Here is a 25,756-nt window from a genome sequence, read left to right on the forward strand (position 1 = left end):
CGCACTCGAGCACGAGCAGAAGAGTGAGAGCGAAGCAAGAGAGAAAAAAACGAAGCCCCCTCACCCTCTCCGCCATCGCAGTTCTCGCCGCCGTCGAGCCCCCGAGCCCCCCGAGCCTCTCCTCCATAAAGGGTCCGCCATGTCGTTCTGGCTGCGTTCCGATATGACCACTGCGCGCCTAAATGGCCTGGTGGCCAAGGGGCTCCTACGCCCACTCACGGCGGCGCAAGAGTGGATCCTTCCCCGCGGCAAGTCGGAACCGACACCGCCACCGGGGTACATCGTCTCGTTCGTCCCTTTCCACGAGCGCGGCTATTCATCGGAGTGCAGTGCGCCTTCGCCGTCACGCGCATCCACTACGCCAACATTGCCCTTGACGAGCTGAGTCAGGGGTACCCGGCGGATTACACCGACGCGGAGCTGGACGCGATCGAGGGAGAGGTCGCTCCTTTTGCCCGGGCCCTGACAGACAAAATGCAGGAAGATGGCAATGAAGGTCATTAGAAGAGTCTGTTCAGGGTCGGGTCATATGAACTTTTATTCGTAGTTTTCAGGTTTTGTAAGTAACATTGGACTAGTTTAAAAAGTAAGTTTGCTTTTTGCGCAAAAAGGCGTTCGTTTTATGACTGTCTGGGTGGAAAAAGCGAGTTGTAGATGAGGCAAGATCTCAAGACCGTGGGTGAACGAGTGCCGCGACCGTCGGGGTGTTGGCGTTCTCGCGATCCGACCCATGGTACCAAGGATGTGCCAGAGTCGGGAAACTCGGCTCACCCGGCTCGCCCGACCCCCGAAGGGTACAGCTTCCAGCAGCCTCCAAGTGAGTCCCGACCCGAGCAATAGCGGGGGTTGGGGTCACTCAGGTAAAAAATGAAATGAGAAAGTTTGACGGAAAAGTTTTGTTATATTATCACAGCGAATTTGTACAACTGGTTTTACTAGGGATAAAAATGACGTAGCTGTTCAATGTTCCACGCGTTGGTGAAGACTTGGCCATCGGCAGTCTGTAGCTTGTATGTGCCAGGTCGGAGCACCTCCGCTACGATGTAGGGACCCTCCCACGGTGGGGAGAGCTTGTGGCGATCCATCCTGCTCTGCACTCACCGCAGCACCAAGTCGCCAACGTTGAATGCACGCCCCCCTGACGCGGTGGTGATGGTACCGACGCAACGTCTGCTGGTACTTGGCCGATCGTAGGAGCGCGACATCGCGCGCCTCATCGAGCTGATCCATGGCATCCTCGAGGGTGGCATCCGATCCCTGCTCGTTGTAGGCCTTCACCCTCGGGGAGCCGTATTCCAGATCGGTAGGCAGAATGGCCTCAGAACCGTACACCATAAAGAATGGCGTAAACCCGGTGGCTTGGCTCGGAGTTGTTTTTAAGCTCCACAGGACGGCTGGGAGCTCCGCGACCCACCGCCCTGCGAATTTTTTGAGCCGGTTGAAGATTCTAGGCTTGAGTCCCTGTAGGACCATGTTGTTCACGTTCTCGACCTGTCCGTTCATGCTCGGGTGGGCCACCGCTGCCCAGTCAATGCGGATATGGTGATCGTCACAAAATTCGAGGAATTCTTTCCCCGTAAAATTCGTGCCATTGTCCGTGATGATGGAATTTGGCACCCCAAAGCGGTGGACGATGTCTTGGAAGAAAGCTGCAGCCTGCGCCGACTTGGCCGTCGTAATAGGCCTTGCTTCAATCCATTTCGTGATATCCACGGCGACAAGCAGGTGGGTAAAGCCCCTGGGCGCCTTGCTCAGGGGTCCAACCATGTCCAATCCCCAGACCGCAAAGGGCCACGTGATGGGGATGGTTTGGAGCGCTTGAGCCAGCATGTGGGTCTGCCGAACATAGAACCGGCACCCTTCGTAGGTGCGCACAATCTGATCGGCATCGGCGACCGCCGTCGTCCAGTAAAAACCCTAGCGGAACACGTTCCCAACCAGGGTCCTTGGAGCGGCGTGGTGTCCGCAGACTTCGCTGTGGATGTCGATTAGCAGTTGTCTCCCCCGCTCAATGGGGATGCAGCACTGCAGAATCCTCGTGTGGCTCCGCTTGTAAAGATCCCCGTCGACCAGGACGTATGATTTGCCGCGCCGGGCGAGCCGGCGGGCCTCCGTCCTGTCGGCGGGGAGCATGTCCTGGAGGAGATAGTTGATGTAGGGCTCCCTCCAGTCTCCTGCGGGGTCGGGAGCTGGGACCTGCTCCTCATCCAGCTCCATGACTTCGGCATCGGAAAGGAGCGACACCGACCCCCGAGCCCCCGAGCCCTTTTCAGGAGGGTCGGGGCTATGCGGGTTCGGGCACTGGGTCCCCGTCGTTTCCGATGTTGGGTTGGGGTCGGGAGTCGCGGGGCGTGCCCCCGCGCCCTCATTAGATGGTCCGACCTGTGGCCGCTCCTCCTCCTCGAAACGGATGGAGGGCTTGTATAAGTCGTTGGCAAAGATCCCGCCGGGAACAGGCTGGCGTTGCGATCCCATCTTTGCTAGCTGGTCGGTGGCTTTGTTGAAGCGTCACAGAATGTGGACGAGTTCCAGGCAATCGAACTTTTCCTCTAGCAGTCGCACTGCCTGGCAGTACGCTGCCATCTTGGGACTCAGACAGCCTGATTCTTTCATCACTTGGTCCACGACAAGGTGGGAGTCGCCTTTCACCTCCAAGCGCCGGATGCCCAACTCGGTGGCGATGCGCAAGCCGTTGAGGAGGGCCTCATATTCCGCAACATTGTTAAATGCTGGGAAATGAATGCGAGTTACGTACTTCATACAGACGCCGAGTGGAGAGAGGAACACGAGGCCAACCCCGGCCCCTTCCTTCATCAGTGAGCCGTCGAAGAACATCGTCTAGTAATCTTGGTCCACGGGGGCGGGAGGCAGCTGGGTCTCCGTCCACTCCACCACGAAGTCGGCCAGTGTCTGGGACTTGATGGCGGTTTGCGGGGCGTATTCGCTGCCCTGCCCCATGAGCTAGAGTGACCACTTAGCGATCCTTCCCGTGGTGTCAGGGTTACGCACCACCTCGCCTAGCAGGAAAGATGTGACCACCGTGATCAGATGCGACACGAAGTAGTGCCTCAGTTTGCGCTTGGCAATCAGCACTACATAGAGGAGCTTTTGGATTTGGGGGTATCGGGTCTTGGTGTCGCCCAAGATCTCGCTCACAAAGTACACCGGGTCGCTGCACTTTCAGAGTGTGTCCAGCCTCCTCCCTTTCTACGACCAGAGCGGCGCTGACCACCTGTGTCGTGGCAGCTATGTAGAGAAGGAGCGGCTCCCCATCCGCTGGGGTACTAAGATCAGTGCCTTAGTCAGTGACGACTTAAGGTTTTTGAGCGCTTGCTGGGCCTCAGCGGTCTAGGTGAAGCGATAGCTTTTCCTCAGGAGCCGGTAAAGGGGAAGACCCTGCTCCCCCAATCGGGATATGAAATGGCTGAGCGCGGCGAGGCACCCAGTGATCTGTTGCACTCCCTTTAGATTTTGGATCGGCCCCATGTTTGTGATGGCACTAATCTTATCGGGGTTGGCCTCGATCCCTTGTTGGGAGACAATGAAGCCGAGGAGCATGGCACGTGGAACCCTAAAAATGCATTTTTAGGGTTAAGCCTGACCCCATTCACGCGGAGTCGGGTGAACGTTAGCTCGAGGTCGGCCACGAGCTCGTCGGCTTGTTTGGTTTTGACCACGATGTCATCAACGTACGCCTCAGCAGTTCGCCCGATGAGGTCGCCGAAGCATTTGATCATGCATCGTTGGTAAGTCATGCCAGCATTTTTTTAAGCCGAATGGCATCGTAACGTAGCAATACGAGCCAAAAAGGGTGATGAAAGAAGTCGCGAGTTGATCGGACTCCTTCATTGCGATCTGGTGGTATCCCGAGTAGGCGTCTAGGAAGCAGAGGGTATCGCACCCCGAGGTCGAGTCAACTACTTGATCTATGCGCGGCAAAGGAAACAGATCCTTTGGACACTCTTTGTTGAGATTCGTGTAGTCAACACACATTCTCCATTTCCCACTCTTTTTTCGCACAAGAATGGGATTAGCTAGCCATTCAGGATGGTACACCTCCTTGATGAAACCCGCGTCCAAAAGCCTTGCAATTTCCTCGCCGATGGCCCGCCACTTTTCTTCGTCGAAGCAGCGCAGTCATTGCTTCACCAGGCGGGAACCCGGTTTGACGTGGAGCGAGTGCTCGGCAACCTCCCTTGGTATGCCCGACATATCTGAGGGCTTCCAGGAAAAAATATCTTTATTCGTGCAGAGGAAGTCGACGAGCGCACCTTCCTATTTGGGAGTCAGCGTCGCGCCGACCCTCAGCTTCTTCTCGCCTGACCCCTGGGGGTCGAGGGGGATCTCTTTGATGCCTTCAGCGGGCTCAAAGGCACCGACGTTGCGGTTGGAGTCGGGAGGCTTCTGGGGAGTCTCCGTTCTGATCAGGGCGAGCTCCTCAGATGCCAAGTCCGTCGAGACAAGCTTGCAGCTATCTTCCTCGCACTGATACGCGTGCTAGAAACTTGACCCGATGGTGATGACACCTCGAGGGCCCGGCATCTTCATCTTGAGGTAGGTGTAGTTGGAGACTGCCATAAACTTCGCGTAGCATGCCCCCCCCCCCCCAAGATGGCGTGGTAGGCTCCCTTGAAGCCCACCACCTCGAACGTGAGGGTCTCCTTCTGGAAGTTGGAGGGATCCCCAAACGTCACGGGCAGGTCGATCTGCCCGAGCGGTATCGCCTACTTCCCTAGCACGACGCCATGGAACGGAGCCCCCGAGGGTCGGAGGCGTGATCGATCGATCCCCATCGCATCGAGGGTGTCAACGTAGAGGATGTTGAGGCCGCTACCCCCGTCCATGAGCACCTTAGTCAGGCGCTTGTTGCCGACGATGGAGTCCACCACCAGGGGGCACCTTCCTGGCTGGGGGACACTGCTCGGGTGGTCAGCCCGATCAAAGGTGATCGGCGACTCCGACCATCGGAGGAATGCAGGCGTCGCGGGCTCGGCCGCGAATACCTCTCGGTGCGTGACCTTCTGCTTGCGCCTTGACTCGCATGCAACCGGTCCTCCAAAGATCATGAGGACATCATGGTCGGGGAAGGTCTCCTCCTTCTCCCCCTCGCCCTCGGCTTCTGCCTTGGGCTTCTTCTTCTGCTCGCCCTTCTTCAGGTTGCCCGAGAGCCATTTCTTCATCAGGCCGCAGTCCTTCAGAAGGTGACCCACGCGATACGAGTGGTTGGTGCAGGGCTTCTCAAGCAGTTTCTCAAAGTAGTCGGGGGTATCACCCGCGGGCGCCTTGCCGGCCTTGCGGTCGGCCGCGGCCACCAAGTTTCCCCCACCCTTTTTCTTGTTCTTCTTGTTCTTTTTGCCGGAGCAGTCGGATGGGCCTTCATTGGCCGCGTCGTCCCGCTTCGCCTTCTCGCCTTGGGCCCGGTCGAAGATTGCCCCCACCGCCTCCTCGTCGGAGGCGTGGTTGGTGGCGATGTCAAGGAGTTCCTTGGTGGTCCTGGGACCCTTGCGGCCCAGTTTGTGCACCAAGGACTTGCATGTAGTTCCCGATAGGAACGCCCCGATGATGTCGGCATCGGCGACATTGGGAACATCATTACACTCCTTGGAGAAGTGCCTGATGTATTCCCGGAGGGATTCTCCTGGCTTCTGCTGGCAGTTTTTGAGGTCCCATGGGTTCCTTGGGCGCTCGTACGTGCCCTGAAAGTTTCCCACGAAGATCTCCCTCAGGTCCGCCCAGCACGCGATCCTGTTGGGCAGAAGGTGCTCGAGCCAGGTGCGGGCCGAGTCGGCCAGGTACAGCAGGAGGTTGCGGATAATGAACCCGTCACTCTCCGCGCCCCCGGTACGGCAGGCCAAGCGGTAGTCGTCGAGCCAGAGTCTAGGGTCGGTCCCCCCCCCCCCCGTACTTGGTGATGTTTGTGGGGGGCCGATACCGCGTGGGTACACGCGAGCTGCGGATGTCGACGGTGAACACCCTGGGGCCCCGAGGCTCGGGGCTCATGCTCCGGTCTTTGCCGCTGTCGTAACGGCCGCCACGATAGGGGCGATAGCTTCGCGCTACCGATCCCGCTTCGTCATTGTAGTCATACTCGCGGCGGCAGGCGTTGATGGTGTGACGGGCGTCGCGATCCTGCCTGATCCGCCGCTTGACCAGGACGGCTCCGTGCTCCCCGTCCTCGCGGGTTGCCTTGTTGTGGAGGCGACCCGCGTGCCCTATCCTGCTCGCGGCGGCCAAGTTGTCGGTCGTCATTCCGCGGAGCCTGCTGGATGGGGACCTCCATCGCCCCCGACGCGGCGGGTGCGGGCCGCTGCGTCGGGGCGTTGCGGCATCGAGATACAGAGCTCTCGGCCTGCTGATCCGCCGCAAGATGCAGGTGCCTGTGCACCTTCTCGCGGGCTCATTGTTCCTCCGGCGTCGCCGCCGCAGGGAGAGCCTCCAGCAGAGCCGCCACCGCGGCGACGTTTTGGCTCGCCCGGGCGAAGGCTGAGGAGCCCTGCCGGTCCTCGACAATCCTGCGGTTGACCTCGCCCGCACGCGCGCGGGCGAGTCCTCCATCGGCGCGGCGGCCGGGCTCACGCTCGAGCGCCGCACGTTCTTGTTCCAGCTGGAGAGCGCCTCCTCGAGCTCTTTCTGACGATTGAGGAGTCGAGCCCGCTGCTGTTGTACCTCCCGCTCGTCACCCCCCGCCGGTGCGAGCGCGGGTGGCGGTTGCGCCGGTTGTCCGCTTCCCTATGTCGGCATAGGGGCAGGGTGCAGCGGCTCCAGGCGCCCGCCTCCCCGTGTGGGCATGGGAGCAGGCGGTGGAGTGCGGTCGCGGGGGTGGCGGGGCGAATCCCCGACATCTTCGACGAAACCCTCGGGGGTTTCCGCCATGAAGCACTCCCGCGAGGAATGGTGACTCCTGCTACTGGAGTCCGAATCAGATCCGAATGAGGAGTCCATCGCGAGGAGGTCGTCGTCTTATTCGGAGACGAATCCCAGCATCCCGATGAGCTCGACATCGCCGGGGCGCGTGATGACGCGCTGCACCATATGGTGGCACGAGCGCCGAGCTGTGTTTCCCAGGCCCAGCGGGAACGTCGTCACGGCATGGCCCGCCATGATGCCCAGGGATATGGGCCCGCCTCCAGCCGGCTGCACAGCCACATTGGCCAGCGAGTAGACGGTGCAGCGGAGATCATCCTGGGTCGAGTGGGGACCCAAGACCGCCTGGAGCTGGCGCTCCAGGCGCGCGCTGTCGAAGCTGCAATGTGACGGGGCCATAGGAACGTCCTGCTCCTAACGGTGGAAACACAGGCCCCGTAGCGTGTCAGTGACGCTGTTGACGCCGCCGGAACATGTGGGAGCCTGGATCCGCTCCAGGCCCCCACTGAGGGTGATGATGAAGTCCAAGCTGCCGAAGCACACGAGCGCGCCTGGAGCCCAGGCTCCAGCGTGGTTGGCCATCTGAAGCCTGACGGAAACGTGTGACGCGCGAAAGGCCCCTATCTGGCGCGCCAACTGTCGGTGTTCCGAAATCACTGGCTAGTAAACTTGTTCGCGCGTCACAGGGTCGGATGGTGTTGCAAGGATGAGACAAGATTTATACAGGTTCGGGCAGAACGTCCCTACATCCAGTTCGAGCTCTCGTGCTCTTGCACTCAAGTTTGCAGTAGGGGTTACAAATGGGCGAGAGAGGGACCGGGGTCCCAAGTCTCTGGATGGCGAGTGAGTGTGTTCGTGCGTGTCTGTTCTATCGGCCCGGGGCGCGTCTCCTCCCTTTTATAGTTCAAGAGAGGAGGGCTTCCATCGGGAGAAGAAGAGAGGAGAGGCGTCGGGGTCAGGCGCCTCCCGACCCCTTCCTGTTATCTACCTATCGTCTATCCAGTACGGTTGGTCCCACTGACCCTTCTTGATGTTGACAGTGGGATGCCCCCCCCCCATCCCTGGTACTGTGCCAGTCGTGGTGGGATGGGGGCGCGGGATTCGTGCTGCAGCTGACGTCGTCGACTGCGGGGCATGGGCGAGCCGTCACATCCCTGCATGGCGCTCATCACCATGTCTCCTGTTGATGACATCCGGAGGAGTGGTTGGGCCACGTCTCCCTCCAGAAGGAGCGGGTTGACCCATCGCCCACTCCGGTCCGTACGGGGGCGTGGTGCGGCCATACCCCCGTTCCCTGGTGCCATATGCTTAGACCCCTTTTGACCGGTGGCGCCCCACCCTTGTCAGGACTCATCCGTCGCCTCATGGCCATTCGGATTCCCACAAAGCAAGGGTCAGGCGAGGCGGTCCCCTTCCGCGGGGGGTCAGGCGAGGCGGACCCCTTCCGCGGGGGGTCGGGCGAGGCGGAGTCTTTGCGTGGGCCGCTCTATGCTTGCTGGGTCGTCTCCGAGCCTTGCCTTTGGGCCGGCACCTGCTGTCGCGCGGCCAAGGCTAAGCCTTTGGGGATAAGTCTGTGACGGGTGGTTTAAGGGTACCCATTACTTTTATCCTCATCAACTACTTAAGCAAGAAAATGTAGATTAACAGGCAGTAAAATGTAGGGAGGCACGCAAATAGACTGCTTCAGCTATAGGTAACCACCATATGGTATAGAACCGCAACGCACAATGACAGGAGGCATCAAAATCTGGAGTAATACATATCATGTCTGCAGAACCACAACTCAGGCATGCACCAAAAGCTCTATATCTTACAAGCTCGTACGTATGCTCGCATCAGTCGCCATGCCCAAATTATACGAGTCACCGTACCTCCCTGCAAAGGACGACAACAATTATCAGAATTTTTACATGCAAACTATACACAGAAAAAACAAGAGAAGCCAAGGGTAGCGACAAGCAAAGGTCAATGCTGTAGTTTATTTTGTTCTCAGGAAAAAAACTAAAAGATTAAGAACACAAATACAAAATTCAGTATGTCTGGGGCAATATCTTTTCTATGGACTGCAGAGAGAAAAAGCTCAGGGCACTATCGAACAAGCTGAGGTTTTCCTGTCTTTGTGCATTTCAACAAACAATACAAACTAAGATAAGGGCCTAGAATGAATAATCTAAACAGTGTATTCAACTCAGTATTTGTGCAACGTTTCTCCAATGATTTCCAAACATAGATTATTCGTATTCTCTATATTAACAAAGAGAAAAAGAATACCTAAACAATAAAAATACAGGGTACTGAACATATTCTAGTATGTCCTTCCATCTACCAGATATATCGTACTTGCATGGCAGCCAATAGAAATTAATCATGTCCAAACAATAGAGCTCCATCAAATCAAGTTTGATGAGCTGCATGAAAAGTTGCATTACTTAAAAGAATTGGTATAACAGAGTAGTGACCAGAGTATAACAACATGGCATACCAAAGTATAACAAAAAAAACTTGCCTGTTACTGCTGTGGCTGCTGTGGTACTGGTTGCTGTTGGTAATTTTGATAGCCAGCATAAGCTCCATAACCATACATATTAGGGTCCTGAGCTCTGATGCACCGACACGTTCCTTTGGTCGCGTGTCGGTGTCGGATACCATGTCCGACACTAACACGTCGCTAACACATGTCGAAGCAGTATCGCCAAATTAGGCATTAAAAATAAATCAATTTAATCACCGATACCTCTTCGACACTTTGTCGACGCGTCGTCGACACGGCCCGGTCCAAGAAGAGACGTCCAGGCCCAAGATCGATGCGCCGCCACCGCAGCCGCGCCTCCTCAGATTGATTGGGCAGTGGAGGAACAAGGCGCGGTCGCAACGGATTGAGCCCGAGCTTGGGCGGAGCCGGAGTGGGGTGGAGCGGGCGGAGCTCGGCACAAAAGCGGCTCTCCGGCGGCGGCCGAGCTCGAGGCAAGGGCGGCGCCCGGCGTGGAGGTGGTGCTCGAGCGGAGGCGGAGCTCGAGCGGGGGCCGAGTTCGGCGCGAGGGCGGAGCGGACAGAGGTCGGCGCGGAGGCGGAGCTCCGGGGGCGGGCGAGCTCGAGACAATGGCAGTGCTCGGTGTGGAAGCGGAGCTCCGGCGGCGGCCGAGTTCGGCACGAGGGCGGAGTTCCAGCGGAGGCCGAGCTCGGGGCAAGGCAGGAAGGCTGGTGGTGCGGACAGCGGTGAGCTAGAGAGGCGGCCACAATGGAGAAGACGAGCAGTTGAGGAATCGTCTGATGGGCTAGGCCACTAGGGTCAAGCAGTTGTTTTGCAGGAGTATATGACTACCTGGTGGGCTTCAATAGAAAGGAGGTAGAGAATTGGGCTGCCCTATGTCTGGCTGGGCCGATCCATTCCGTTCTCAATTTCTCTTTTCCCGTTTTCTTTTCTATAGCTTGTGTTTGCTATCTGAACAATTTGTTGCGTGGTGATTATATATCCTTAATAAAATAATATTGCCGTGTCGCCGTGCCATCAATTTTAGCAAAACAGCGAATCCCGTGTCGGACACATATGGTGTCCGATACACGTGTCGGAATCGGTGCAACGTAGGTCCTGAGATTGAGGGTATCCATAGGCCTCGTAGCCTTGCCCGTAACCATAATAGCCAGTAGTAGCTTCCGTTGACTAGAAGTGGAAACACGATTTAACATGCAAGAGATAATAACCTGAACTTGTTTGTTTGAAGGACTGCGACCCCATGAAAGCCTCACATTCCCGCCCATCCCCCCCCCCCCCCCCCCCCCCCCAATCAAGGTACCTTGCAGAAGTCCCAACAACTCCTCTGCAGAAGATCTGAATGCACAGTAATAGAATAAAGTTGCATGCATGGACACAACAAACACACATCCACAAACCAGGGGCAAGTAGGGATCAAAATGAGTGAACCTGTTAGCATATTGAACAAAGCCACATCTTTTGCCAACAGGGATCTTAACATGAACCACTTCCCCATAAGGGCTGAAAACTTGCTTCAACGTATCTTCAATGACATTCGGGTCAAGGCCACCAACAAAAACCTGTGCTCAATAGCAAGACAGCTTATCAATACCAAAATAAAAATAATTTGCTTCACAAGAAAGTAGAAAAAAGAACGCGCGGTGGTATTATTAGGATCATCGTCAGACTGAACTCCCTGAGCACTTGGTACTGTAAATAAAACACAAAATAAAAAGGCATAACGTAAGACTTACTGAACATAGATAAAAAAATATGTATATGCATAATATTAATACCATGCACATTATGAACTTCATTAGTTGTATAATACTACTCAGTTAAGGAATGCAATAATGCATATGGAAATATTCTATGCCATAACTGTGGAAGAAGAGCATATCTTGGACAATCTGATTCACAATAACTAGCTCACAGGAATATTAACCACAATAACAAGCACAAGGAATCAACACAAGGTGATGAAGCAGAATGTGAATGACTCAAGGATGGTCTAAACAAAGGTAGGAAAGCATATATCGGTTATTCTGTGCGATTTCATTGTGTGATTATATAATGCAATATGCCTATATTAGCAGTTGATCCGTAAATTTTTATTTATTAATGATTCCATTCATATATGCCTTCTAACACCACAAACTCATCATTATAGGCTTACATGGATGGTTACAGCTTCAACAAACTAAATTCTGGAGCTGAATGTCAGATATCAAAGAAAGTTTAACAGCTCAGAGATTGCTAATTGACACTAGAAGGGCAAACTGCAGGAAGCCAGCAGCCAGCTATTTCCATTTTAAGTCAACTTGGGAAATCCATATCCACAAGCTCGAAATCAACATAAGCAGGTAATAGACTCTTCTTTTCACAAAGATATGCCCACCAGTAAGGAAACCAAAAACTCAGGTTTACAAAGGCAAAAACATAGCTAGCAATGAGCTAACACAGTAGCAACTAAAGGGAATAAACAAGGCAAGGAAGGTCTGTATACTTTCTTCGAGTCTTTCAGTAGCTAGCAAAAAAGAGCCTTCATCAAGTTATACAGAAGGGTGGTCCAAAATTTCCTAAAATGTCTCAAAACACTTTATCCATCATATAAAGGGTCTATGATATTGACAACTGAAATACAAGCCCTCGTACACAGAAGGAAGGTCCATAGAAAGAGACAGTATACAAAATGGTACACTCATAACAGCACATGTCATTGATGCTTATAGCTTATTACTGTAAAGGAACCAGCATTTTGGAATATATCCCATTGTAATTGTGAAATAACAAAAGCAAAATAGTTCTAACATTAAAAGATGCCAAGGCAATATCAAATGGCATTTTACCAACAGCGTCAATACGAAGCTTGATCTGAAAACATTTCAAGAAGACATACTTCAAAAAGAAGATTATAAATGGAAAATGTAGAAAATGAAAAAGGTTGTAGAAAGGAAAATTTGACCCCCCATGAAAACAAGTGCAGCCTCTAATTTCTGGTTACGAAGCTAAGAACACTATGCATGCATTCCACCTGAAACCTATGGTGGGATTAACCGATTAAGTGGTAGCTTTAACAAGAGAACAGAAGTAGATAAATGGATTAAGGCAGAAGGGAAATGGGAGGTGAAGGTTCTTCACCTCAGCTAATATATTTCATAAGGATACAGAAGCAAATAACTGAACTGTAGCAGGAAGGGAAACAAGACTTCAAAAAAAGTAGGTGCCAAAATAACCGCAATCAAATTTAGGACAAATGATTAACAGTGACCTAACAGAGGCCATGCATTACACAAGACACACATTCCAGCTCAAGTCAGTTCCAAGGCTCCTATATGAAGAGCCTGTTGGTATCCTGCTTCCAGACAATATGAGTTTTTATGAGTACTTCAGAACCATCATACGTCACCCGAATTAACAAATGAAATGTTTTGGACCTATTGAATTCTTCAAGGACGACAACCAAGCTTCAATACATTTGGAACAAGTAGAGAAGAAAACCCCATAAAACTAATCGAAGTAGCAACTGAACAGCGAACACAACAATTACATAACAGGATCGACACATGATATAAGCTAGAAATCAAAAGCAATTATGATAATGCATTAAAATGCAGCTAAAAGAAGATAAATTCAACTTGCTTTCAGTTATTTCTTACCTTTTTCTTGAACTCCAGTAGCTTTCTTATTTGCAGCTGGCCCAATACGCATAGGTCTGGAAGAACAGAGCGTCCCATTCATTTCGGTCATTGCACGAGCTTGCTCATTAGGATCACCAAATTTCACAAAGCCATATCCCTTTGAGCGCATTGTCAGTTTGTCCGTTACAACTTTTGCACCTTTTACAGAAGGGTAATGTACCCTGAATGTCTCTTGCAATACGTAGTCTGTAACATCAGCAGCCAAGTCACCAACAAGTATCATATAGTCAGGAGAGTCATCACGTTTTTCACCAGCAGAGGCCCAGTTCAATCGGAATGGCAACTCAACATTCAGCATCATTGTCCCATTGTATGTCTGAACAACTCTTTTCAGCAGCAGCACAGCTAATGAATTCAATGAAACCATAGCCCTGAAGTTGTCCAGTCTGCTTGTCACAAATTAGCTTCACAGATTGTACCTAAAAACTCATAACAAGGATCAGTATAATATTATCCATAAAACAAAAAAAAAATTAGTGTGAAATGTGCAACCATAACAGCGCGTGGTGACATCACAAACATTCTAAGACTGGACCAACTAACACGGTAAAAATATAAATGCAGCTCAGCATTGCAAACATCGGGGTCACTGCAACTAGTACAATTTTGCTTTAGCTAACCACAAAGACAAGAATCAACGCACCTGAAGCAAAATCTCAGGGAAAATATGGAAACAATGCTCTTCTACTCCAGAAAAAAACAATCTGCCAGGACATCCATCTCGACTACCATACCAACGTGGATATGCATCGACAGAACATTCTACATCCAAAAAATTAATGCCTACAACCTCATACTCAAATCCTAATTGTTCCAGTTCACAGTTATCATCACCAATAGCATCAATCTCTAAAAAAATATGAATTCACACCTACTCATATAAGCTGTGCTGCATGGAACACTACTCATCATGTAAACTGTATTGAACGGACGCAATCAATTGGCATCAAAGTCTGGGGACACGCGTCAACGGGCCCCGCATGGAACGGATCGAAGCGACCTGCATGCCGATTCCGCGGAAGGAAACGGAGAAACGCGTACCTCCCCCGTGGCGGCGAAGCACCCGTAGATGTAGTTCTCATCCATCCAGTACTGCAGGTCCCCGATCCAGAGCGTCCTGACCTCGTTCGGCCCCGCGGGAGACGCCGCAGCCGGCACCGGCGCGGCCGCGGGCGGGGCCCCGTAGTACGCGGCCTGGCCGTACGCGGGCTGCGGCGGGGGCGGCGCCTGACCGTACGCGGCCTGGTGGGGCGGCGGCGGCGCGTACAGGTGCTGCGCAGGTGCTGCGGGGCCATGGGCGGCGGGATGCCGCCCCAGTGCTGCGGCGCGCTGGAGGCGGCGAGGCCAAGGCCGGATGCGGCTGCGGCATCATGGCGGCGGCGGTGGCGAAGCGGACGGACGGAGCACTGGAGCAGCAATAGAGGAGGTGGTGGTGGTGGATTTGGAATGGGACGTGTCTATGCGTGTGGGCCCAGGCAGGATACTTTTGCCTCCGGCGGCCTATGGGTGGGACCACGGTTTGATGGAGCGTGGAGAAGTCGAGAGGATGCCCGTGGTGGCTCCAGATGGTACACGACACTAGTTCATCCGTTCTAAAAAGCAGTTCGTTTGTCGATCAGTTCTCCAATAATCGTTTGTCGATCAGTTCTCCAATAATCGTTTGTCGATCAGTTCTCCAATAACCTAACTTTAATAAAGAGTTATTGAAACTGTTCCGATATTATTAAAAGAGATGTAAAAGAAAATATTTTTTTATAGTACCTCAATAAGTCATCCCGATATAGTATTGCTGTGTAGGACCAAATATCATTTATCTCTTCTCCCTTTTCTATCTCGTCCACCTCTCTTCTCTCCAACCGGATCTCCACCTCTCTCTCCCACCGGAGGGCACCGGCAGGCTGCATCAGCCGTCTAGCGCCATCACGCCTCACCCGTCCTACGCCTCAACTTCGCCTCACCTCGCCCGCCTCGCACCTCTGCCCCGCCTTGCCTCACCCGTCACACGCTATCTTGCGATGTCATGCATTGCCTTGCTCATCACACACTGTCTTGTGCCACCGCACCTCGCCTGCCCGCCACGTGCCGCTGCCTCATGTTGTCGTGCGCCTCCATGAAACAACCGGAGTGACATCGTGCACCGTCGCGGTCTGGTCAGCCGGAGATGCGTCACCACGAGCTGGTGGTGGCTGACATTGGTAGTTGGCCCATGCCCCACCATGGTTGGGATGTTGGGGGAGTTGCAACTCCCTGTATGTTGGGGGACTTGAGCACCATATTGGGGCTCTTCCAATAAATTTATGGAAAATGGGACTGTTGGAGGGGGAAAACGCCAATACGATAGTTCTCTTTAGAAAAGGAGAACCGCTGGAGATGCTCTTAAGAAAAGCCAAATTAGTGGTGTTGTCGCATGTGTAAAATCATCTCTAAATCCACCAATGGATGTTTCTTTAACAGTTTTAGAAGATTGAGGACGGAAGATTTCTTGGTCTGAAGATGCGGAAAGTATTGGAATAGTCAAGGGACAGAAATAGGCTAATTTGAAATGATAAAGCTCGTCAAAATGAAATCTTTATTACAATAAACCATACCTACGAAATGGAGGGAGTTAATAAAAATAGAGCGGTATATTTTGAAATGGAGTAAGTGTAAGGAACATGGCACCATTTATGCCATTTCGAGTGATTTTGGTGATCGAATGACAACACAACACTTGGACTAATATAATTGTTAAGATGACCATTCTTAGGCTTTTAGGTTCAAGTGATGACAAAGAGGAAGAGAAGATAGGCGTAGCAAGGCCCGAAGGGCCGCCCCTACGGGGGTTCCGCCCCTCGCGGGTCTCAGGGCAGCGCCCTAAAAGCTCTTCAGTCAGTAGCACTGGAAGAACCGACGCCAAGGGCATCGGTGCATCCGATGATAGTCGGAAGAACCGACGCTATGATGTTTGGTGCAGAAGGGAATCGAAGCCAAGTTAGCCTATAGGCACCGGTTGAACCGACGGTCCAAGAAAGGGCATCGGTGCATTGGGCGTCCTATGTTCCAGAGACGATGTCAAGAGCCCAGGAGAAGATTCTTCAGCCCCGATTCAACCGACGGTGCATCGGAGTATTGCGTCGGTGCAATGACGTCAGTGCCCAGGAGAAGATTCTTAAGCACCGGATGAACCGGTGATGCATCGGTACAAAGCATCGGTTCAACCGGTGATCACTGCGTCAGCTGTCAGGAGTTCAACGGCTACTTCGGGTTATGAGTGACCGGAAGAACTGACGCTACCTCAGCCAGAGGCATCGGTTCTTCCGGTGATATGCAGATTTTCAGCTGACCGTTGGTGCAACGGCTACAAGACTTGGTGGCCTATATATACGCCTCACCCCGGCCATTTGAAGCTTGCTGGAGTTGCTGGACATCCCACACACACCCAAGAACATCTCCAAGCCATACAAAAGCATCAAGATCATATCCTTAGCCCTTAGCAGACTTTGAGAGTGTTGTGTAAAGGTTAGCTCTTAGTGAGTGTGATTGCAAGGCCTTGAGCCTTTGTGCTGTGGTTCTCTAATGAACCAAAATAAGAGCTTGGTGCGCCGGCACCTTGGAGCATGAAGCTCGCCGGCAACGTCATCGACCCTCCGACTTGGTGTGGAGCGGCGACGACATCTTTGTGAGGGGGACGTGGAGACCCCATCCTTTGTGGAGAAACTCCTTAGTGGAACCCGGGGCCAAGGTGACCGTGATTGTATTCACGGAAGAGACTTGGTGGCCGAGTAGCAACACTCTTAGTGAGTGCTACAACAACGTGGATGTAGGTGTGCCTTTGAAACTAACCGAACCACGAGATAAACACCCGCGTCAAGAGTTTGCTATCTCCTATCCTGTTCTTTAAACTTCCGCATTTTTTACTTGCAACCTTTGTGCCTTTACTTTCATAGAGTAGTTTCTTGTTAGGAAAAGCTATATGGTGCATAACTCTTTTGGGATAGGGGTTTCACACTAGAACAACCTAGTTGCACATCTAGATAGTTTGTTTTAGTTTAAGTTTTGTGCAAACTAGTTGGAGCCATAGGTCTAAGTTTTTATTAGTGCCTAATTCACTCCCTCCCCCTCTTAGACTAGAGCACCCGATCCTTACAGTAAGCAGCAATAAACACACTGACAGATTGGAGGTCTACCTTAAACCCGGCATGGTGTCACTGTTTAGGTGAGTTAACTGATGGAAATGATCAAATGAGGAATGAATAGTAAACCGAGAGCCAAACAAGAAGGTTGTCATCTTTCGGGCGCGCGGAGGCCGGAGGGAACCATGATTATTTTCAGAGACAAATAAGGAATTCTCTAAACTTTTACACTTGTTATCATTTCCCTGAGAGTGATGTGCAATCTTACAAAGTGAAGCAACGCAAATACTTGTCACAACCTACTCACCAAAATCTTGCACAGCGAAGTAACATCTGCTGATAGAAATAGGGAAAGAAAACAGGATCACCTTATTATATGGTCATGAGTTTTCAACTAAAATCTAATGCTGGCGAATTCTCGTGATGTGATTCTTTCAAGCTACAAAACCCATTTTCTAAGACATCGTCCCATATATTTTCATCAGTTTCGTAGCATAACATGCTTCCTAATTTCATAATTGTTAGTGGCAACCCCTTGCACTTTTGAACAATGCTCTTACCAATTTTTATCAGATTTGTCGGATTGTCAAACTCTTTTTTACCTGGAAATGCTACTTGCTTGAACATTGACCAGCCCTCGTCAAAACTTAAGCAACTTGGACGATGAGAAGGCATTGTCTGGACTAGCCTGGCAACTTCTTCGCTCCTAGTGGTTAATATGATCTGACAAATCCTTGCGCTTAACATAGGTGTACACAGCAACTCCCAGCAGTCTGCTCGCTCATTCCATACATCATCCAAAACAAGTAAAACTACCTTATCCTTAACTTCGTCTGCCAATTTCTCCTGAAGATCAGCAAGCTCTGTGAAGTGGCATGTTCTGTTGGTTAATGAATTGATGATGTTCCTTGTTATTGTATTGATATCAAAACGCTCAGACACATATACCCAAACGTGATTGTCAAATGACTGGCGCATTCTGAGGTCGTTAAACACAAGTTGTGCAAGCGTTGTCTTCCCTAATCCTTCCATACCAACAATCGCCATGACAGGAACATGAGTTCCACCATATCTCTGTTCTCCGGACAGCAGTTTCTCAACAATTAGGTCTTTATCTTTATCTCGCCCAAAAATCCTATTCTCATCAAATACAAAGGAGCTTGTTTGCCGCAAACTAATGATGTCAGGAGTGAACCATCTCTCTCCGTCATCCTCTGACAAACTGAAATGGTTGGAAAAATGCATGATCTCCTTTAATCTCTCTTTTATTTTCATTACTCGAGAATTGAACTCAGATGGAACTTCTACCACACCAGTATCCTCTGAATGGCTTACGTTTTCCTTTTTAAGAAAGAAGAAAGAGCTTAGTCATTAATTATTTATGTACTGTACAGTTCTACTACTCTAAACATACTAGTGCAAAAACCATAAGTATGGTACAATTTTGTTCTACTTTTGAACGTGAAAATATAATAGCAAGATATATACCAAACAGAATTTGACACAACCAAGTTCTTGTGAACAGAAATTACACATGAGCAAACTATAATTTGTAAGGTGTTTTACCTCCTCGCGCTTGCGCTTGGTGCCATGGTGAATACAGGTACATTTCTTGAGAGCCCCCATCTTACGCCGGTCAGTCTCATACCCAAATTCCTTGACAACGTACTCGATTTCATGCGCCACCTCCTTGAGCTCCCTTAGCCGCAGCTTGGTGGACTCCTCCTGGATGTTCCAGTGCTCCTCGGCGTCACGCAGAGTTGCCAGGATTCGGCGCATGGTTCTCTCCAGCTTCCTTAGCACCTCCAGGTCCATGGCCAAGAATGACGACGACAAGGGCGCCATGGAGGGCGCCGCAAAGACCTGGAGGAAGGAGGAGAGCTTCTCCCATGCTGTACCGATGGAGAGAGATGCAAGCACCAGCCCCGACATCGGTGGCTCTGCTCTGGCGATCTGCTTGCAGAAACGACTTTGATTCAAGGGGAAGGAGCGCAAGGATGTGAGAAGAGTGGCCGAATGGGCGAGAAGAGACTTCCTGGCAAAGGAAATGATCAATCGGACAATGCCTTCATGGATTCGTAACAGTACAGATTCACATGGTAGGTCGAAAGTGAAGTGACCGCTCACTTCACTTTGGCAGGAAGCTTCCTGCCACAGGCAGCGCCCTGATCTTTTTGCTTCCTCTGCTCCCTTCCAAATGATACGGATGACCACTAAACTGGAATTAGTCTATCAACAGCTAGTAATCTAAGAGAAATAAGTCTTCGAAATTTATGAATAAATTCATTACCCACGGCTGATCAAAACGGGTAATCTTTGTTCTCTCTCATTTGTCGATATTTCCACACAACACTCTTATTTTAGGCCAAAATACTCACATAGATGTTTTGTAATATTTATTCGGTTGCAATAGACTTTAGTAGCCAATTATGTTTTATGCTTTTCCATTTATCAACCCGTACTCCTACACAAACTAGTAATTAGTTCAAATGGTTAGGCTCCTTGTGGTGGAACCTGTCCTTCCAGAAATGGGTGCTTGTGTTTTCAGCTAATATTCTTTTAGTGGTAGGTCACATGTTTGTCGACAGCGAGACGTCTGCATTGACTTTGTCAGTCTCGAGATCAGATGGACCAAAACTATTGGAGGTGTTCATAGGGCAGGGCATCGGTGTTTCACAACAAAAAGCGAGTATTAGAAATTCGTAGATAAATTTGTGAGGTGATAATCAAAATTGTTTATTTTTACTCTCCTATTTATCAATATTTTAACATAATACGCTTATTGATTTTTTGGGGCTATAATACTCATAAATATTTTGTAATCTTCATCTGATTATGATGGACTTTACTTACGTATTTCTTTTTTTTATTCCTTTTCCATTTATATTCATAAGTTTTCCCTTTATATTTCACCTTCACGGGGGTTTACCCTATGTTTTGTTGAAATATTAGCATGAGCTACAACGTGATCCACATGGTGACCCAAGTCCTGCATATGTATTCTTTGAGTTGTTTTTTATATTAGTAGTATCAAGAAGCTAAGTGGGTATTTTAGAAATATAGATAGGACAACTTTGGATATGTTTCTTTTATGGGCCAATTGCAATTTTTCTATCTATCTGAAACGTTCTTGTAAATTTGCTACAAAAAACACAACAGCAACTTTGCCACTGAAAACTGTGGTCAACCATAAACCATGCCATTGAGCAGCCGGAACCCCGGACCTCGCAAACGCCATTCCAATGATGCGAATGCACCCTTCTATCCGTCCTGCCTGCTTTTAATCATTCCAACAGGCATCCGGCCAGCACAAGGTACGGTGTCTGTTCGGTGAGGGAACTGCATGATTTCCATATTTTGTTAGCAACTGTAGAGTAGTTTTACTCGTGAAACAACCACAAGCATATGCACCAGCACTGGCTAACGTGCAATGCCATGCAAATAAGTTTCATCAACCACATATTGATTATGCCATGATTTTCTTTTATACATACACATGCTATTCGATTATAAAGGGAGATGAGGGCATTTAAACCCAATAATTCCAAATCTTTTATTGTAACAACCATCACACTAGAACCCTGGTTATAGAAATTAAACAGTAAATTACATGAGCCCCACTTTATGTTATACGTGTCGCCCGGCCTCCCGCGAGCCCCCTCGGCCAGCTCACCAACTTGCCACACGCGGCTCCTCCTCACACCTTGTCCCTGCCGCCGAGCTTGCCTCCTTGCCGAACGCGGTTCTTGCCTTCCAGCATCTCCATGTCGTCGTTGCACCTCCATCACGTTGCAGGTTAATATATGTATCACTATCACCTGCAGAATAAGAGAAGACCAATCTGATATCAGGTCTCTTGCAAACTGAAAAATTCATGTTGGAACTTTACATTAGAATGAAGGCAGCACAGAGACTTGTACCATGATTATTCCAGTGATTTGAGATCAATCAGCTCCTCCAGTTGAGTTCGGAGAGAATCAGGCACGTGAAATCTCGGAGAACCACAAACATTTAGTTTCTTGAGGGAAGTAAGGCTGGTAAGTTTGCCGCAGTACTGTAAATTGCGGCCACGCAACTCGAGCTCTTCAAGCCAAGGCAGGCTTTGGGGCTCAAGATGGATCGACATCAAAGTATCAGACCAAACCGATAAGCGTTCAAGCGATAAGTGGGAATTCACCAATCGATAAAGTACCTCCTCTTTGAATGGTTCATTCAGATGCAGGATGGCGAGGGAGGGGAAGTGACCAAAGGTGACCAGGCTTGGACAATGGGACAGCTCAAGTGACCAAAGTGATGGGAGGGCCGGCAGTTCATTCAGGCTCGGACATGTCGAGATGTTTAATTCACGCAGGGTAGCTGACGGCGGAAATGTTGCCAGACTTCTGCAATCATACAGGGTCAAATTTTGCAAGGATGAGAATGGCACCAGTGGAAGAGACCTCAGTTCGAAGTCACTCCAGAGTGTAAGGGTTTCCAGACGTGGGAAGTCACCATCCTCAACTCCACACCACTGTTGCAACTGATACATGTCTTCGATAGTCAAGCGTGCTAATGAGCAAAACCCTTTTACTTTTGGATTAAGGCTGCAAAACTCTCGTCCTATTTGCACTACTTTCTTCATACCTAATATCTTAAGGGAGTTGAGGGATGGTAGCTCACCAAGTGTTGGACAGTGCTCCGATTGACAATTATGTAACAGTAATTCGGTTAACATGGAAAATGAAGCACTACCCAGCCAACTGGGATATACTATATCAAAATTAAAGTTCCTTAACCTCAGTACTTTAAGGCTTTGATGATGTGGCCGGAAGCTCTCCAGTAGTTCGATACCAGATACTGCCACAGTAGCTTGATTACCATCAGATCTCTGTGTGTGTTCACAACTTTTCCATGCATTGAAGTCTAATTCTAGTATCTCGAGATTCTTTTTACTATGCAAATGAGCTTCGTATGCATCTCTGATAGTCATATTACACAGTCCAGTCATAAATAGCTTCCTTATTTTGTTCATATTCCTCAGCTCTCCTATGTTAAATAAGCAACCACATTTGCTGAGATGTATATCAGGCAATGTATTCAAGTTAACCAGACGCCCAATTCCATTTAGCATATGTGCTTCAATGTCCAGGGTCTGCAAATTCAACAGCTGGAAGACAGAACTAGGGAGGGTTGCATCTTCATATCCGGAAAGTGAGAGATGGTGAAGTAGTTTCATGCCACCCATGAAATCAAGTAATGCTTTCCCAAGTCTGCCCTGCTCGATGTCAATGATCCGAAGCTTCTTACAGTTCAGAAACAGTACATCTGGATTTTCGACATCAGAAGTCTCTATCATTGCGATAACTCTTAGTGATCGGGACATATTTGATACTTGAATACTTTTATCTCCTGATAATATTGATATATACCGTGTATCCGGTGGAATGTCAATTGGTTTATTTCCCTCAAGTCTGAAAAACTCTTCCCCAGCAAGAAAGCATGCAAGATCGTGGACAAGGTCATGCATGACCGTCTGTTCCTCGATATAATTTTGAAGCAGTGACCGCTGGACTAATTCATTGAAATATAAACTTCCAATTTCATCCCTGTTGTCACTTCCATCAGACTCAAGTAGACCAAGTAATTTCCACAACCAAACCACCCTGTTTTCATCAAGGTACATACCTTTTCGATGTAGAGAAAGGGAAACAAAGCAACATTTCAAGTGCATGGGCATGTACCTGTAGCTCAACTCCAAGGCTGGCAAAACCTCATTTTTTGATTGCTTTAAGTCCCATAACTCACTTTCTAATACATCTCTCCATTTCATTTCATCACTTTCGTTGCGCAATATGCTAGCTAAAGTCTTAATTGCCAAAGGTAATCCCTTGCACTTTTCAGTAATGCTTCTGCCAATCTCTAGCATGCTCGATGCAGTAACAATTTCTTGCTGGACAAATGCTGTTTGCTTGAACAATGACCAGCTATCGTCAGGGCCTAAACAGTTTAGGTTGTAGAATGGTATTGTTTGCACCAATCTTGTTACTGCCTTGCTTCGTGTGGTTACTATAATGTTGCATCTCCTAGATGCCAGCATTGGCTGACATAACAATTCCCAGTAATCACTTCGCTCATTCCATACATCATCCAAAACAAGGAAAACCCTCTTCTCCTTAACCTGGTCTTCCAATGCCCCCTGCAGCGAACCGGTCTGTATATGGTGACAGGTGTTCTGGGTGAGTGAAGTAATGATCTTTCGTGTAATGTTCTCCACATCGAAATACTCCGACACGCAGACCCATGCACGAAGGTCAAACGAATGTCGCACCCTTTTGTCATTGTACACAAGCTGCGCTAATGTTGTTTTGCCCGATCCTCCCATACCAACAATGGGCAAGACAGACATATGACTTCCAAAACAGCTGCCTTCCCCGGAATTCATCATCAATGCTTCGATAACATTCTCCTTATCTTTCTCTCTTCCTAGAATTCTTGGGGCATGTACGACAGAGCTAGTCTGTCGCAGGCTGCGGATCTCTGGAACAAATTTTCGCTCCCCATCGTTCTCTGACAGGCCAAAAGTACCAAAGTAGTCTTCGATCTCGGTAAATCTCTCTAAAACTTTCCTTGCTCTAACGGATAACTCAGTTGGAACTGCAACTATGCTAGCTTCATTAGAGCAGTGGTCGGCCTCGAGTACCTATTTTTTTAACCAAATAAGTTAATGATAGAAGGTAGAGGAGACTTAGTTATGTAGGCATCTAGTTCAAATTTAAAAAATAGAAATAATAGATACTCCACCAATCCTAAATATGTTTCCATGTAGGTTTTAAATCGAACCTTTTTAAATTTGACCATCAATAGCTAATAATCTTAAAGGTTGGATACATCTTTGGATGTAGAGACCGGGACGTTTTCATTTTAATGATGAAATAGAGCTTCCCTTTATCTAAAAAAAAAAGCTAAAAAAATCATACAGGTTGACAGCATGATATTGATTTTACTAGACTGATCATGAACCATATTTTCATGATGTGTTACTCTTTCTATTAATTAATATATCTTCGCAAATATTGTTGGTCAGATTACAATTTAATAGGATTTTCATTCTATCGATATTTGATTGGACTGACAAATCACTAGGATATACCAAGTCAAACTGCAACTCAAGCTGTTTCTCAAACTAACGGACAAGTGAAGTTTGCTGTGTGGCTGAGTAATTTATTTAATCACCTCTTGGCGCTTGCGCTTGCTGCTGCTGGCGCCGCCATGAAGGCAGGCCGCAGGCCGCCGGGGAGCCTCGACGCGGCAGCGGTTCACCTCGTATTCGTACTCCTCGACCAACTCCTCCGCGTCGTACGCCAGGTCCTTGAGCTCCTTGAGCCGCAGCTTGGCGGATTCCTCGCGGAGGTTCCAGTGCCGCTCCGCGTCCTGCAGCGTCGCGTGGATCCTGCGCATGGTCCTCTCCAGCGTCCGAAGATCCTCCAGGCCCTGGCTCGCGGCCGCCGGCGGCAGCAGGGAGGAGAGATTGTCTAGTGCTGATTTCACGGCCCTGGATGCAAACAATGCGGCCATCGATCTCTTGGCAAGCGAGCTGCACACCACCACCCTGATCTGTTTCAGGGGACAAAGTATCTATCTACAGACTACAGGGGTCAAGGAGACGAGTGGCCGAGGTTCTCTTGGTCACACACCGTGTGCAGTAGCCCCAACCTGGCCGGCATCTTTCTTCCACCCACATGATGGGTTGGCTGTCGGATTCCTATATATCTTCCGGTTCCGCTTTGAGATTATCTTCCGCTTTGAGATTGATGTTAATCTATATATGGACGGAAGCGCATGTGCGTGCCGATGCTTTTCGCATGAGGTACTTTGATTGAATGACAGGTGGCGCTTACCTATTGGATATAGAGATGGGTGGGTGGCTAGTTTCATATTGACTTCCACTTTAAAATATGTTTCCTCACAAATTTTTGGTGTGTTTGAGAAGCCGATTGCTCCATGATGTTCATTACAATTAATGCAATGAAATAAGATCCAATATGAATATTTTTATTTAATTTTTAAAATTCAATAATTCAAATATACCATTTCAACATTCTTAATAATCCATTTCAACACTTTTTAGTAAAATGTTGAATTAATATCTATAAAATGTTGTAGTAGATTTCTGAAAATGTTGAAAGTGTTTTAAAGTTTTGAGTGCAGAATAAAAATAACAAATGAACCTCAATGGTTAAGGGGGAAAGGAGGAAATAAAATTAGAAAAGGAATACTTTTTTTTAGTCACTGGAAACGAAACTACCGGCAGACTCTCCATGTGGGCGCGTAAGCGTCCTCCAGTCTGATGGGCCTGGCCTTGGCTGGCTTTGTGGGCCGTACCTGGGCTGTACAATACCATGAGTTTTTATCTTCCGATAGATAGATAGGAAGGCCCGTCCTCGCTACCCATCCTGGTCCAGCTCGTGCAGAAAAGGCCCCGGCCGGAGCCAGACCGCGCGGAAACCAGGAGATTTTCCGTCGCTGGGGAGCCAGGCCAGGGTTGACTCGTATGCGTTTGCTCTGGACCTTGGTCCTTTTTTTCAGCTTGTCCATCATCTGCATGAACAGATGCAGAAAACCAAACA

The 25,756-nt window shown here is 49.5% G+C and overlaps 4 protein-coding genes and 1 pseudogene across 6 annotated transcripts; all 5 read right to left on the reverse strand.

The window, feature by feature from the left end:
• Window positions 1–312: 312 nt before the first annotated feature.
• Window positions 313–1,830, reverse strand: LOC120645815 (uncharacterized protein K02A2.6-like). The gene is made up of 2 exons (XM_039922553.1): window positions 1,102–1,830; window positions 313–462 (listed from the first exon to the last, which is right to left on the reverse strand). Exons 1-2 carry the CDS (start codon window positions 1,828–1,830, stop codon window positions 313–315), a joined length of 879 nt encoding a protein of 292 aa, XP_039778487.1.
• Window positions 1,831–1,917: 87 nt separating this feature from the next.
• On the reverse strand, window positions 1,918–2,475 carry LOC120645816. Its single transcript, XM_039922554.1, has one exon. The coding sequence runs from the start codon at window positions 2,473–2,475 to the stop codon at window positions 1,918–1,920; it is 558 nt and encodes a 185-aa protein (XP_039778488.1).
• Window positions 2,476–10,670: 8,195 nt separating this feature from the next.
• On the reverse strand, window positions 10,671–14,480 carry LOC120644865 (annotated as a pseudogene).
• A 2,842-nt stretch (window positions 14,481–17,322) lies between these two features.
• On the reverse strand, window positions 17,323–19,303 carry LOC120644866 (putative disease resistance protein RGA4). 2 transcript variants are annotated; one of them, XM_039921598.1, is made up of 2 exons: window positions 18,717–19,303; window positions 17,323–18,372 (listed from the first exon to the last, which is right to left on the reverse strand). In XM_039921598.1, the coding sequence occupies exons 1-2, from the start codon at window positions 19,080–19,082 to the stop codon at window positions 18,358–18,360; spliced, it is 381 nt and encodes a 126-aa protein (XP_039777532.1). In that variant the 5' UTR covers window positions 19,083–19,303; the 3' UTR covers window positions 17,323–18,357. The 2 variants fall into 2 exon arrangements, with proteins under 2 accessions (XP_039777532.1, XP_039777531.1); XM_039921597.1 differs by having other exon boundaries at window positions 17,323–18,491; window positions 18,717–19,301.
• A 1,289-nt stretch (window positions 19,304–20,592) lies between these two features.
• Window positions 20,593–24,867, reverse strand: LOC120644867 (putative disease resistance RPP13-like protein 1). 2 transcript variants are annotated; one of them, XM_039921599.1, is made up of 3 exons: window positions 24,363–24,867; window positions 21,071–23,829; window positions 20,593–20,968 (listed from the first exon to the last, which is right to left on the reverse strand). In XM_039921599.1, exons 1-2 carry the CDS (start codon window positions 24,702–24,704, stop codon window positions 21,076–21,078), a joined length of 3,096 nt encoding a protein of 1,031 aa, XP_039777533.1. In that variant the 5' UTR covers window positions 24,705–24,867; the 3' UTR covers window positions 20,593–20,968; window positions 21,071–21,075. The 2 variants fall into 2 exon arrangements, with proteins under 2 accessions (XP_039777533.1, XP_039777534.1); XM_039921600.1 differs by lacking the exon at window positions 20,593–20,968 and having other exon boundaries at window positions 21,095–21,250; window positions 21,343–23,829.
• Window positions 24,868–25,756: the final 889 nt, after the last annotated feature.

Source organism: Panicum virgatum, chromosome 8K (genome assembly GCF_016808335.1).
Source record: "Panicum virgatum strain AP13 chromosome 8K, P.virgatum_v5, whole genome shotgun sequence".
Lineage (NCBI taxonomy): Eukaryota > Viridiplantae > Streptophyta > Magnoliopsida > Poales > Poaceae > Panicum > Panicum virgatum.

Coding starts and splice junctions, on each gene's coding strand:
- LOC120645816 (XM_039922554.1), bottom strand. CDS start 2,475: ATGGGATCGCAACGCCAGCCTGTTCCCGGCGGGATCTTTGCCAACGAC.
- LOC120644866 (XM_039921597.1), bottom strand. CDS start 19,082: ATGTCGGGGCTGGTGCTTGCATCTCTCTCCATCGGTACAGCATGGGAG. Junction 18,492..18,716: donor CCAAGCGCAAGCGCGAGGAG/GTAAAACACCTT, acceptor TTTCTTAAAAAG/GAAAACGTAAGCCATTCAGA.
- LOC120644867 (XM_039921599.1), bottom strand. CDS start 24,704: ATGGCCGCATTGTTTGCATCCAGGGCCGTGAAATCAGCACTAGACAAT. Junction 23,830..24,362: donor GCAAGCGCAAGCGCCAAGAG/GTGATTAAATAA, acceptor TTAAAAAAATAG/GTACTCGAGGCCGACCACTG.
- LOC120645815 (XM_039922553.1), bottom strand. CDS start 1,830: ATGCTGGCTCAAGCGCTCCAAACCATCCCCATCACGTGGCCCTTTGCG. Junction 463..1,101: donor GTTGGCGACTTGGTGCTGCG/GTGAGTGCAGAG, acceptor TTTGTCTGTCAG/GGCCCGGGCAAAAGGAGCGA.